We start from the raw sequence: 13,134 nt of genomic DNA on the forward strand, positions 1-13,134 counted from the left end.
AAAGAGAAGTATGCAGATTTGTTCTTCCATTCTGAATACAAAAGGAACTGTCAGACATGACATGAGACAGGCCGCCCCAGATCTACCTGCCCTGGCTTGTGTGTGGGTACCACCCAGCTGCTCTCCAAAATACCAGCATATCTGGGACATGCTAGATCGCTGCACAGCATTGCTACTCCCAGTATCTGTGCTTCACCAGAGAAAGTAAGATGTTTGCCTGAGTAATGAACCTACTAGGAGTCATCAGAGGGGACTGAACTCAGAAACCTAAACAAGAAAAGCAAAAGCCTCTACCACTTGAGCTAACAGAATAACTGCTTTATTGCTTAATAATTTATCCTTGCTGGAGCCAGCTGTCTAGAGACGTGTGATCTCTCTCTCTCTCTCTCACTCACACACACACTCAGACCCACCCACCCCCTTATCTATTCACAAAATTACCCAAAAGGTGTAATTTTACACAAATTTAATTAAACCAGTTCAACTTTGTGTGTGGACTCTCCTAAACTGATTTAAAGCTGCTGTACAATAGTTTAGTTTGCCTTGGTAAATATACAGGCGTCAGCTCATGCAGTAGAAGAATGTCTACACAGGGTTTGCTCTGTTTCAGCTAAATCGAGTTGAGCTGGGCTCCTCTCAGCCTGGCTGTTTTATGGGAAACGACGCTGTTAAGTGGAGGAGAATTAAGAGGCAAATCAGTCTGGCAAGAATGCCAACTCAATCCCCGGCAGCAGAAGGTGTGCCTAGCCTGTGCAGCAACCTGGGAAATTAACAACTCTCCAGGCTTTGCTTTCTGCTCATCTTTTCGGTCAACTGAGATAAACATTCTTTGATTCAACCCTTTAGAGACAACGCTCCCACATGCAGCCCTCTCCGAGGAAAACGGAAGAGATTCATCAAGGGAGATGCTAGGGAACAAGTGGTGGGCTGTGCCACGTGATGTGCATGGGCTGTCATAAGAATTATTATTCCGTGACGGGGCTACGTTTCGAGTGGTTCCATCGTTGAGCCCGAACGACAGTTTTGTGTACTGCATGCACATATCAAAACCGCATGGCATTTGTGTGAGCGTACCCCCTGCACCCGTCGAGCAGCCAGCAAGATGGCAGATTCACAAGGTTCACACTCACCGGCTATGGCTCATGGCAATGAGGGGTGTCCCCAGCCAGACAGCAAACAGCACTGTTGGATCCCCAAAGGATTCCACGCTGGCTTCCCCAGCTGGGGGGGCAACCTCATTATATCCCCTTCCCCGCTACACATGGCTGTGCCCATCATGTCTAGGATGTGGATCCTCGAAGATGGGAGGGAAGCAGAGGAAGCAGTTTAAAGCAGGAGCAGTCGCATGTCTTTGGGGCCTGCCTAGAGATATGGGAGATCCAGCAAGGAGAGGGTGGAAAGGAACCGTTGGAAGAAGCCATGGGGACTGTCCGAAGGTCTCATTTAAATCAATGGGAAGGGACAGCAGGATCCAGGCCCTAATAGAGTTGTGTGGGCAACTGGGGGCCGAGGTGCTGTAGGGTGTTATCCCAGAGTCCTTTGCAGAGGGGTGAGGGGTGCACGGCAGACTGCAGCAGTGGGCAAAAGGCAAGGCAGGCAGGAGAGAGGATATCAGTGCAGAGCTCAGCGAGAGCAGCTGGAAGGTAAACAGCACTTTTCAACCGCACCGGATGATTTAAGAGAGAATAAAATCAGCCCAGTCTGGTTCAATTCCCATTGATAATGTCCATGTACAATTAGAGCCAATTAGGGAGAGGCAGAGAATGACAAGTGTTTGACCAGAAGGTGGGGGTGGGGGGTCAAAACAGCAATCAAATTTCCCAACCACCAAATGCAATTAAGGAGTATTACTTACCCAGCTTGCCCAGGAGGGCCAGTACATAAATGGCAAAAGCCAAGAGCGCAAGCATCTTTCTCCCCAGCATGCAGTCCACCGGGAACAAGAGATCCTCCTGCCCAAGTTTCAGGCTCCGGGAAGTGGCCTCAATGTACTTCACCATGATTATGGTTTTCCTGGTCATCCTGGTGGTGGCTCTGCAAGGCACAGCTCCCCGGGAGAATTATTTCCCTTACAAGGTGCCTCTGGATCCCCAGAGTTTCCTGGAGCTCTCGTGGAATGTCAGCTACCCGGAGCAGGTGGTGCATTTCCAGCTCTTGGTCAAGGAGCCGAAATTTGGGCTGCTCTTCGGGATGTCGGACAGGGGCGAGTTTGAGAACGCGGACCTGGCTGTGCTCTGGAGCGACGGGCACAGCTCCTATTTTGGGGTAAGTTGCTTGCACAGTGCCAAGGTTCCAAGCTCGGCTGCCTGTCCAGGAGTCCCGTCCTGGGGTAGTTTTTGCTCTGTAGTGGGAAAGGATTGAACTGTACCTAGATCTCAGAGGAGTCCATGGGACTGTGGGCTGTGTGAGACCTTCAGGTTTGGTCTGTACGTTTAGCTGTGGGTGGTTAACATGTGCTTGGAGGTTTATTCCAAAGGGATACAGGGCTCAGATACCACAGTGATGAGTATGGTATAGGATCTGAAACAGAACAGAATTGACTAGTTAGACTATCAGAGGAGCTAACAACTGCTCTCATTCCTTGACCCCAGTGTCGTTAGTATATTTATTTCCAAAGCACTGTAACAGGAGGCTATATATATGCGGCAGCTGCAACGTGCACACATGCATGATGCATCAACAACTTGGTTCGCTTGTGCACTTCTGTCAGTCACATTAAAAATTAACCACAACTCCAGTTAATGACATCGAGAAAGTGAAAAAGTGATCATCCAGAAGGTCTGCTCTGCCAGCCTCAACCAGTCAGATTTGAAGCTGTAGCAAAGATCAACAGGACTTTGGAAAATACAATTTGACTGCCCGCTGTCAGGAGCACAGTATTAGAAGAAATCAAACATGCAAATGCATTTTGGGTGGACAAAAATGCAGAATGCTAGACAGGCAGCTGGGGAGCTAATTTCTGATTTTGCAGTTTGATTTTGATATTGCAAATTATCATCTTTTGCTACACGATCAGTTTGTGTTACTTTTTAATCTTTCTTTACAATAGGCATGTATCTGAAACAACAAATCACATGAACCATCCCCAGGCCTTTGGGATGGGCTCACTGTAAATTTGTTTGAAGGTAGAAAGCAATCCAGCTTTTTTCTGATCCATTTGAAATTCCCAACTGTCAGTAATGTAATCTACAATATAACAGAAGGATGAAAAGGAGGGCTTGGGACACTATTATCTGTGCTAGTTTTGTCACTAATTACCAGCTAATCACCAGTATGAGAAGACCTGAATGCTACAGGATTGCAAAGCACCGAGTTAAAAAAAAGAACATTTCTAGTATGGTTTTCACACGTTCGTTGTAAGATGTACAGGGCTCAGTTCAAAAGCAGTCAGTGTTCTGACCTTTAGTCCCATTTTGGTGCTTAGTAGCATCCTTTAACTACCGCATGGAGACTTATAGAAATCTGTACACTATCATCTCTCTCCCCGGCTGTCTTTCTTCTGGTTGTGTTTGTCAGATGCTAAAAGATCCAAATTTGCGTAACCTTTCCACATACTACAAGATTAATTTGCACAATGCGTTTCTGTGAAAACAAATGTCACGCTTGATTCCTCCCCCCACCTAAGGACAATATGTTCAAGGTTACAATTCTACACTTGAAGCTGAAATGATGCCAGAGTGTCTATTCCTTTTTATTTCTCAGACAAAAATAAAATGAAATTACATCAGTGGCTACTCCAATGGAGTATGTGCAATGAGATATTTCCCAGTCTCTTCCTGCACCCAGTAAGTGAAAGAGACCTACTGGAGATGGGAAAGACATACTCAGTAACCCAGTTCAGACTCCCAGAACTAGTGCAAGTTTTAGGCCCTGCTCCTATACATCTTTAAACCCAGGATTGCTTATTAGGCCAGTTTTGCCACCCATATGTAATGCTCAGCAAAACCTTACTCTTGGAGTAGCCCTGCTGAGTTCATTGGCACGAATTGTAGAACAGGGTCTGGCTGCAGATGATTAAGGTCTACGAATGTGAAGAGCGGTTTGCCGGGTCATCCCCACAGTCCTCCAAGAACAGGTTGCGTCTGACCTTAAGCCACTAGCAGCTGGTCTATGATAAAAGTCTTTGGGGGAAAAAAATGTTTCTGCACAGACAGGTGCAACATCTTCTTAAATCCCTGCAGGATTTTCCTACCACTGGGCTGCTGGTCAGAAATCCAGTCCTTTGTTTAAAGGAACATGGACGTTGTTGACATAAAAGGTTAGATACTTTTTGAAAGTTACTAACATCAGTTGTGCCTAGTAAACACCACCACCACATACCAAACGATACATCCTGCCGCCCTACAAATCGTTCTGTGCAGTACAAATTCTGGGTCAGATTTACTCCTACTGTCACTCTGCTGATCTACGTATCCCTGGTGAAATGCCCCTGATCGAGATATTATTTACTTGTATCGAAGCAGTGTCTAGGAGCCCTAGTCATGGACCAGGACCCCGGACTGTCAGGTCCTGTACACACAGAGCAAAAAGACAGTCCCACTAAGACTGAATAACGCTGGCAAAGCATCGTGTCCTAACTGGCTATAAGGATTTTTTTTCCCTCCTCCGCAGGATGCGTGGAGTGACGAGAAAGGGCAGCTTCACATGGATTCCCAGCAGAACTACCAGCTTCTCAAAGCACACAGAACCCCCGAGGGACTCTACCTGGTCTTCAAGAGAGCCTTCAGCACCTGTGATCCAAAGGACTACCTTATAGAGGTACTGCAGCGCCTAGCCATGGGCAGAGGCGAAGTGCCAGGGCAATATTTCTCTGTTCACAGGATGGGCTGGACTCTGAGCGCTGTGCCATCCAGGTGGATAGTGTCATTGGGATCACTTATCACTGAGAGCTCAGGACTGATCTGATAACAAACAGGTAAAATCCTGGCCCTACTGAAGTCAATAGAAAAAATCCCGTTGGCTTCACCAGGGCCAGGATTTCACCCAGTGTGCGCTCTGGTGATGTTTAAATACTTGTGGTCTAGTGGTTAGAGTTCTGGGTCAAAAGTCAGCATGACTAGTGCTCTGGATTGAAAGCTAGGGCAGACGGGCTTCTGATCCTGCTTACATTGGTGTAAATTAGGAGTAACTCCATTGAAATCAGTGAGTTATACTGGTGTAAAACGGGTGTGAAATCAGAATCAGGCCCCTGCCTGTGGCAGTGACTTGCTATGTGACCACAGATGTGTTGTCTCTCACCCCTCTGTGATTCATTTGTAAAACAGAGATACTACTTACACCGTGGGAGGTAGAAAGGGTTAATTCACCAGTGAGGAAGAGAGCCTTGGATGAAAGGGGTTTGCTTTGACTCAAAGGAGCTAGGTATGTGCAAACTATTATTGTCAGACTTTGCATTTTTTCCCTTGTAGTGTGGAGATCCTTGCATTTTCCATGACTGTTCATGAGTTAATGGTCTGACTCTCCTGGAAGACCTCAGAGGCACGAGAGTACGTCTCAAATCCAGAGTCTGACTATCGTTAGGGAAGCCGGCAAAACCTTCCTTGGCAAAAAAAGCCTTTCTACCAATGGCACTCGCAATGCTGACATCCTTTCTACCCTTAGTCCCCTCCAAACAAGCAGGAAATTAAGAAAATCTTAAAAAAAAATCCCAAGCAAACCAACAACCCTACCCCAAGCAAAGTTTGGAACCCAAAAAAGGGAGAAAAATGCCAGAGTCTCCATGAAGTCCAGTAGGGCCTTTGCTATGGCTACCGAGTGTATGGGGAAGGTGCTCAAATACCCTGGTGACGAAGGGCAGTATAAAGATGATTAGATTAGATAGAGAACGCTCTACCTTTTCACCCACAATTCAACTGATTTCTCCCCCCTCCACCAAAACAAGTAACTGAAAATCAATGGTTCATTGGTACGATGCCCAGTGTTCCCATCTGTGGGGGTCTACTTCCCACATGTTATTTGTAAGAGAACATTAGACATTCATCCCTTTGAAAAGGAAGAGCTTAAAAAAATGTTTACACAATCCACGTACAACTCTTTATAAATCTCCATAAAATATTGAGTTTATCCGGTTCCTACCATCCGCTCCCATTAAGTACATTAGCTCTATTGAAATACGTCTTCTGCATCGCTCCACATAACAGTGTGGAGCCAGGTGTTATGCGAGTTGCAAAGAGGTGTTGTTGGAAGGACGACAAGGAGGAGGATTTTGAGCCGAAGTACAGTCACAAAAAGCTTTTCCAATGAAATGTGTCTGGTTTTGGGTTCATTGAACTTCTGTGAAATGGCAGAATTTTTGGAAAAAATGTCCAACTCTGGATGTCTGGGAGGGATAGGTGTTGTGTCATCAAGAGGGAGTATGGTTCAGTAGAGCAGTGTTTCTCAACCAGGGGTCCGTGGCCCCCTGAGGGGCCGCCAAGCAGGGCCAGGGTTAGACTCGCTGGGCCCAGGACAGAAAGCCAAAGCCCCACTACATGGGCCTGAAACCCCTGGGGCTGCAGCTGAAGCCTGAGCAATGTAGCTTCATGGGGGCCCCTGTGGTGTGGGGCGCCAGGCAATTGCCCTGCTTGCTACCCCTTAATGCCGACCCCGGCTTTTATATGCAGAAAACCAGTTCTTGGGCACAAGTGGGCCATGGAGTTTTTATAGCATGTCGGGGGTGGGGGGCTCAGAAAGAAACAGGTTGAGAACCCCTGCAGTAGAGTGAGTCGAGGATTAAGAGCGGGAATAGATTTTGGTTTCACAGCAGGACAAAGATTTTAGTGACTCTGTGTGTGTGTGTGTGTGTGTGTGTGTGAGAACTTGTGTGAAATGAATCTGTGCAAAAATGTGCACAGATTTTTGGGTGGGGTGTGTGTGTGTGTGTAAAAATTTTTTTTCATACTTATTCCCAGCTCTGCGACCAATCCAAAGCCCACTGAAATCAACAGGAGTCTTTCCACCGACTACAACAGTCTCTGGATCCGAGCCTCTACCAGCAACGTTGTCTCTCTCTGTGTGTGCCTATGTGCAAAAGAGTGAGAGTGCCCCTTGTTTATGAAGGGGGAGCAGTATATTGCACTGTTAATGTATATGTATGATTTATTAGGTCTAGAAATGAGCTGGAATTGTCATGAGCTTATCCTCTGAAGAAAGCAATTTAAACCATCTAAATTAGTAGGGAACAGCCTCTGATCAGGGATTAATCAGTGAAATAACATCAGCCAGATCCCCCTAAATCTGTTGTGTCATTCTAAGCAGCACCCTGCACAATATGGCAGTGACACAGACACAGACTAATAGTGGGCTCTCAAATTTGCCGAGCCTGGAGAGGTAGCATCACCCTGCCTGACTCACCCCAGCTCTCAGGGCACTAAAAACTACTCGGGCAGTGCCGAGCTCTCCTGCTCTGCGGGTATCCCCGGCTATGCCAGCATCCTTGGTCTCTCATTTCAGGATGGTACCGTGCACCTTATCTATGGGATCCTTGAGAAACCCGTCCGTTCTCTCCAGGCAATCAACATCTCTGCCATCCACCGGGGAGTGCAGAGGGTGCAGCTGCTGAAGCCAAACATCAGCGCCCCAGAACTGCCCAGGGACATGAAGACCATGGAGGTCAGAGCCCCCGACGTGGTCATTCCCAGCCAGGAGACCACATACTGGTGCTATATGGTGGAGCTTCCGGACAGCTTTCCGAGACATCACATTGTCATGGTAAGAAGGAGGAGCGTTTTTCTGAAGGAGAACGGGGATGTTTTCCTTATAGCTAATCCGTTAAAGCTCAGGTAAGTTGTCTCCATTCCCTTAGCCTCTGGTGAAGGTGTTCCTCTGTTCTTTCATTCGTCGGCCAGCAGCCCGGATAAACAGTGCTCTCTGTGCTCCAAACCCAATCCTTGAGGTCCTCCTCTTTCTCAAGGCTGCACCTTCCAGAGGTATCAGCCACATGGCAGCTTCCCCACGGCTTGGTATCCCCACAGCCAGCCTCCCTCCATGACCTCTCTCCGAATGGCAATGCCCACTAGGGTTCCCCTGGTTACTGGCTGCAGAAGCCAAAGATCAAAGGCTTCTCAGCAGGGTGGCAGGAGGGAGGGAACTTTGGGGACGGGAGCACTGCTCTTCTCTCCTGAGTCCTCACGATAGGCACACAGCAATCGCTTGTATGGAAAAGGAAAGTGCACGATATATTTTTAGTTTCTTGTCATATGATGTAGCAGTTGGAAACACATTCCACCTGGATACAGTTTTCTTCACTTCCAGTCTTCAACCATTGTATATCATTGCTGGACATTGTGGAACAGCTTCCACATTCTGCATCAGAGGTGGCTGCATTTCAGTGGTGGGTGAAGCAAGACATCTATATCATTGATATCTCTATCTAGACATATGTACTTTGTAAAGTGTTTCGAGATATTGTATGTGGATACTATATAGAAACAGAGATAGTATGGTGATAGGAACTTTAGATAATTGTACGGTCATTATCAGCCATTATTAATACTTGTGCCTTCTTCTCGGATCCCCCTTTTGTAGTATGAGCCGGTGATCACGGCAGGCAATGAAGCTATAGTCCATCATATGGAAGTCTTCCAGTGTGCTGCAGAATTTGACAGCTTTCCCCATTACAATGGGCCCTGTGACTCCAAGATGAAGCCGGACCGACTGAACTACTGCAGACATGTGCTTGCAGCGTGGGCCATGGGAGCTCAGGTGTGCAAATGAGAGCAGTGGCTGCTGCACTGACTCTCCCATTCATTTCAGCTGCTTTTCTTTTGACCCCTCTTCCATTTGTCTCACTTTCTTTCATATCAGAGGTGAATCAGAACCAAGCCCTGGGATCTGAACACCCCTAACATTTCATGGTACTCAAAATCTGGATCTCAGTTTTGGGGTTTGGGCTCATTCTTGTTTAATATTCCCTCCCCCGTAGACCTCGGGCATAGGCAGGATCCTTAGCTGGTACCACTGAAGCGACCAGTTTGTACCAGTTGAGGGTCCTTCCCATATGCATGCAGGATAAGAACGCCCTTCCAGAGTGGCAGACACCTAGCCGTTCACACAGTCGTTTGGGATGAGACACAGTTGTGGGCCAGAGAATGATCTCCCGCTTGCACACTTTCCTCTCCAGCTTTTTCTGCCTGGCTCCATGTATCAGCTGCACACAACCCCCTCACATTCTCTCCTCCTCCTGCTTACAGGCCTTCTACTATCCAGAAGAGGCAGGACTTGCTTTTGGTGGTCCGGGCTCCTCCAAATATTTACGGCTTGAGATTCACTACCACAACCCTCTGGTGTTCAAAGGTAAGCAAGCCTTCAGGGGCCTATGGATATGGGCCAGAGACTCACGTACATGCCAGGCTCTTAAGCGCGGCCTGACCCAGGGGCGGGGTGGGGGGAAATCTATAAAATCTCTTTAGCTAATTGCTCCCCAGGCACCAATACACTGCGGCCACGGAGCCAGAACACTCCCAGGCTGTCCTGTTGGTAGGGCAGGCGGCATGGCTTCCTGCCCTCCCAGGCTCATTCACTGGCAAGGGAAACCACGTTTCCCTGAAGGACTGGCTGCCTATACCTGCACCGCCCGCCCCCCCAGCCCAGCGCAGGGAGAGGGGTGCCGGCCTGCAGCCCAGACATCATTGCTTTAAGTAGAGGCAGCTGAGGCATGGCAGGGGAACATGTCACGGAAAGCAGCTCCTACCCAGACCCCTTCCGGGCCTCAACCCAGCAGAGCACCCGAGCGGGGCTGCCAGTGGGATGTGGGGAAAGCAAGCCCTCACTTTTACAACCTACTAGCAAGAGTCTGCTGGGTTCCGCCGTCTCTGCTCATGTCAGCACAGGGCCCTGTACTTTTAACCCAGCTGAGGCCAAGAAATACTGGAGACCTCATGCAAAAGGCCCTGCCCGTGAGACTTCCAGCATTGTTTACAGATAGGAGAGGTTTGGTCTGGATCCCAGTCTCCCCAGCCTTGCCTGGCTTGGCTTGTGCTCTGCCTCGTACGAGTCCCTACACGCAGTCTGGCACTGCTCTGGTTCAGGGCTGCAGTAGCCAGGGGTGGGTGCAAAGGGACCTTGCGGATCTGGACTCAGAAGCCTTGGCAGAGCTGTGGAGATTCTGCCTTCACCATGCCTGGCTCAAAGCAAAGGTATTAGTCCCTCAGATTGGAATGTTTCCATCTGCACCTTTCTTCATAGTCTTTCCAAGCAGAACATGAAGCCAATAACATTGGAGCTTGCAGGCAGCTATTTGCCTAACTAAACATAATAAAAATCAGGACAGAGAGAAAGAAATTCTGCACAGAAGCAAGATTGCAGACCAACCTGTTAAGTGTGAAGAGGTCATTTTGGAGTGGTCTACCTGAAATAGCTCCCAGCTAGACCAGCCTCATTTTAAACAGATATCCTGGCTTGGAATAAATAACAATAGCATAAATGGTTAATACTGGGCACTTACGTGCACTTTCAGGTGAGGATCTAAAATCTAAAAATGCTCAGACAATTAATTTAGCCTCCCAAGCCCCCCACGCCCACGAGGCAGGTCTGCATTATTACCCCCAGTTCACAGATAGGGAAACCAAGGCACAGAGCAGGTAAATGACTTGACCAAAATGTCACACAGTGGCAGAAATACACCCTAGGAGTAATGATTACTAGCCCTGGACAAGGCAACCTCAGAATTAGGCTACACATTCTTTGCCCCTTACGCTAGGGTATTTAGAGGGACCTCTGACCATGGTATCTGAGCTCATTGGCTCTGTGAGGTAGGGCAGTGCTGTTACCCCCATTATACAGCTGGGGAACTGATGTGCAGAGAGGTTAAGGGACTTACCCAAGGTCACACAGGAAGCCCATGGCCAAGCAAGGACTTGAGCCCAGGTCCCTCAAATCCGAGGCTAATGCTATAACTACTAGACCATCCTTCCTGCCTGTGGGGAGTGAAAACATCTTCCTTTCCCAGGTATGCAAACTTGTGGTCTTCCCACCACTGCTCTCAAACATTGGGGCTGAATTTCGTTACCGAGGGAGAAGTTTGGGTGGGAGTGGGATGGGGGAGACATTTTCCAAGTGAATAAATAGCATTTCTGGTTTGATACCTTTGACAGTCGACACATTTTTTAAAAACTCCGCTAAATTACCAGATTTCTCCATTTACATTAAATCAACTCACTTCATGAATATCCCAGAGTATTTTTAGGAGGCCAGAGCATATGTACTGCAGATCAATCACATCACATTCCGAGACTCGAGAAGCAACACGTCTATAAATATACAGCTCGCTCCTTTCATTATTTTAACCGCTTTTCCCTTTTAATCAATAACATGGCCCCATTTAGTCTGATCTGTTCGATGAATCCAACCCAAAGCCAGATACTCATAGATAAGTATGAGCCCTCTCGGCCCTAGCTAACCCGGCCTCTCCCTTTACAGCCCATACCTGAAAAACGTGCCCGGAGCTCAGGGAGGGGAACCATTGGTGCTAACTTTGTTTTTGCTGTTAAGAGAACCCAGGAGTCCGATGAAGTGAGCTGTAGCTCACGAAAGCTCATGCTCAAATAAATTTGTTAGTCTCTAAGGTGCCACAAGGCCTCCTTTTCTTTTTGTGGATACAGACTAACACGGCTGCTACTCTGAAACCCAGGAGTCCTGACTCCCATGCTCTTGCTCTAATCACCAGTTGACCGTGTGTCACAGAGACAGTGGCATATTCTCCAGCCTCATCAGAGCTGCTTCATCTACAGCCGCACTGTTCTCTACCCTTCTAGTAGCAACGTAAATAGGATGCATAATGTAGCTGATTCCACTTGAGCCATACAGGGGGGCTTTAACCCTGATCTGAAAGCGTGAGCTTCAACTACTTGCGCTAGAGGTCGAAGTCTTTTAGCTGGAAGCAGTCATCATCATCAAATCCTACCTCCCTCACGCAGCCCAGTCACCAGAGGGTGGGTTACACCCATATCACTCCCAGATGGGCTGGAGATTTGTCACACTTCTACCCACACAACTGCCATCATGGCTGCAATGTCCGCTTTTTATTCCCATTGTTGGGGAGAGAGAGTCTTCACTGGGGAAGGGCTCCATGCTCCCTTTCGGACAAACCCTCCCGAGAAAGGCTCCCGAAGCAATTGTCTGTATTTTCAGCCATTCCTCCGAAAGGTCTGGACAGAGCCCCCTTCTGTGCCTGTCGACCCAGCTGGCAAATCAGCAAGCAGGATTGTGTCATGCCTAGTCTGTGTCCCTCCACTCTTCGGGGTGAATGCCTGCTCTACACGTGAAACATTTGCTGGTATAGCAACCTCATAAGAACGGCCATATTGTGTCAGACCAAAGGTCCATCTAGCCCAGTATCTGACAGTGGCCAATGCCAGGTGCCCCAGAGGGAATGAGAAGAACAGGGAATCATCAAGTGATCCATCCCCAGTCGCTCATTCTCAGCTTCTGGCAAACAGAGGCTAGGGACACCATCTCTGCCCATGCTGGCTAATAGCCATTGGTGGACCTATCCTCCATGAATTTATCTAGTTCTTTTTTGAACTTGGCCTTCACAACATCCTCTGGCAAAGAGTTCCACAGGTTAACTGTGTGTTGTGTGAAGAAATACTTTCCTTTCGTTTGTTTTAGACCTGCTGCCTATTAATTTCATTCGGTGACTCCTAGTTCTGTGTTATGTACTTCCTTATGTACTTTCTGCACACCAGTCATGATTTTATAGACCTTAATCATATCCCCCCTTAGTCATGTCTTTTCTAAAATGAAAAGTCCTAGTCTTATTAATTTCTCCTTATACGGAAGCCGTTCCATACCCCTGATCATTTTTGTTGCCCTTTTCTGAACCTTTTCCAACTCCAGTAATGTCGCTCAGGGATGTGATTTTTTTTAATGACGGGCCTATACCAGCAAACCCCCTAGTGTAGACACCGTTATATCAGTAAAAAGTCCTTTCACTAGTATAGTTTATTTTGTTTGGAGAACTGGTTTAAATTATACTGGCAAAAGCCTCTTTTCCGGCATAAGCTGAATCCCCACTAGGAGGTTTTACTGGTGGAGCTCTACCTGCAAAGCTTTTCTAGTGTAGACAAGGCCTGGGCCTCAGTGTGGCATCTCATCACCAGTCTCACTCCCCTGCCTGAAGGGAGTGAAAAGGAATCACGATCCAAAGCAAACACA

The 13,134-nt window shown here is 47.7% G+C and overlaps 1 protein-coding gene across 2 annotated transcripts in view; it reads left to right on the forward strand.

Moving 5' to 3' along the window:
* The first annotated feature begins 1,869 nt into the window (after nt 1-1,869).
* Nucleotides 1,870-13,134, forward strand: part of DBH (dopamine beta-hydroxylase) — a 29,915-nt gene continuing 18,650 nt past the window's right edge. Inside the window, exons 1-5 of one of the 2 annotated variants that reach the window (XM_048823242.2) lie at nt 1,870-2,265; nt 4,612-4,758; nt 7,432-7,689; nt 8,506-8,682; nt 9,171-9,273. In XM_048823242.2, the coding sequence (XP_048679199.2) occupies nt 1,885-2,265; nt 4,612-4,758; nt 7,432-7,689; nt 8,506-8,682; nt 9,171-9,273 (1,066 nt within the window). In that variant the 5' untranslated portion in view covers nt 1,870-1,884. The remainder of the gene's footprint in view (nt 2,266-4,611; nt 4,759-7,431; nt 7,690-8,505; nt 8,683-9,170; nt 9,274-13,134) is intronic. The other variant, XM_048823244.2, reaches the window with a different exon arrangement.

The sequence above is a fragment of the Caretta caretta genome, chromosome 16, assembly GCF_965140235.1.
Source record: "Caretta caretta isolate rCarCar2 chromosome 16, rCarCar1.hap1, whole genome shotgun sequence".
Lineage (NCBI taxonomy): Eukaryota > Metazoa > Chordata > Testudines > Cheloniidae > Caretta > Caretta caretta.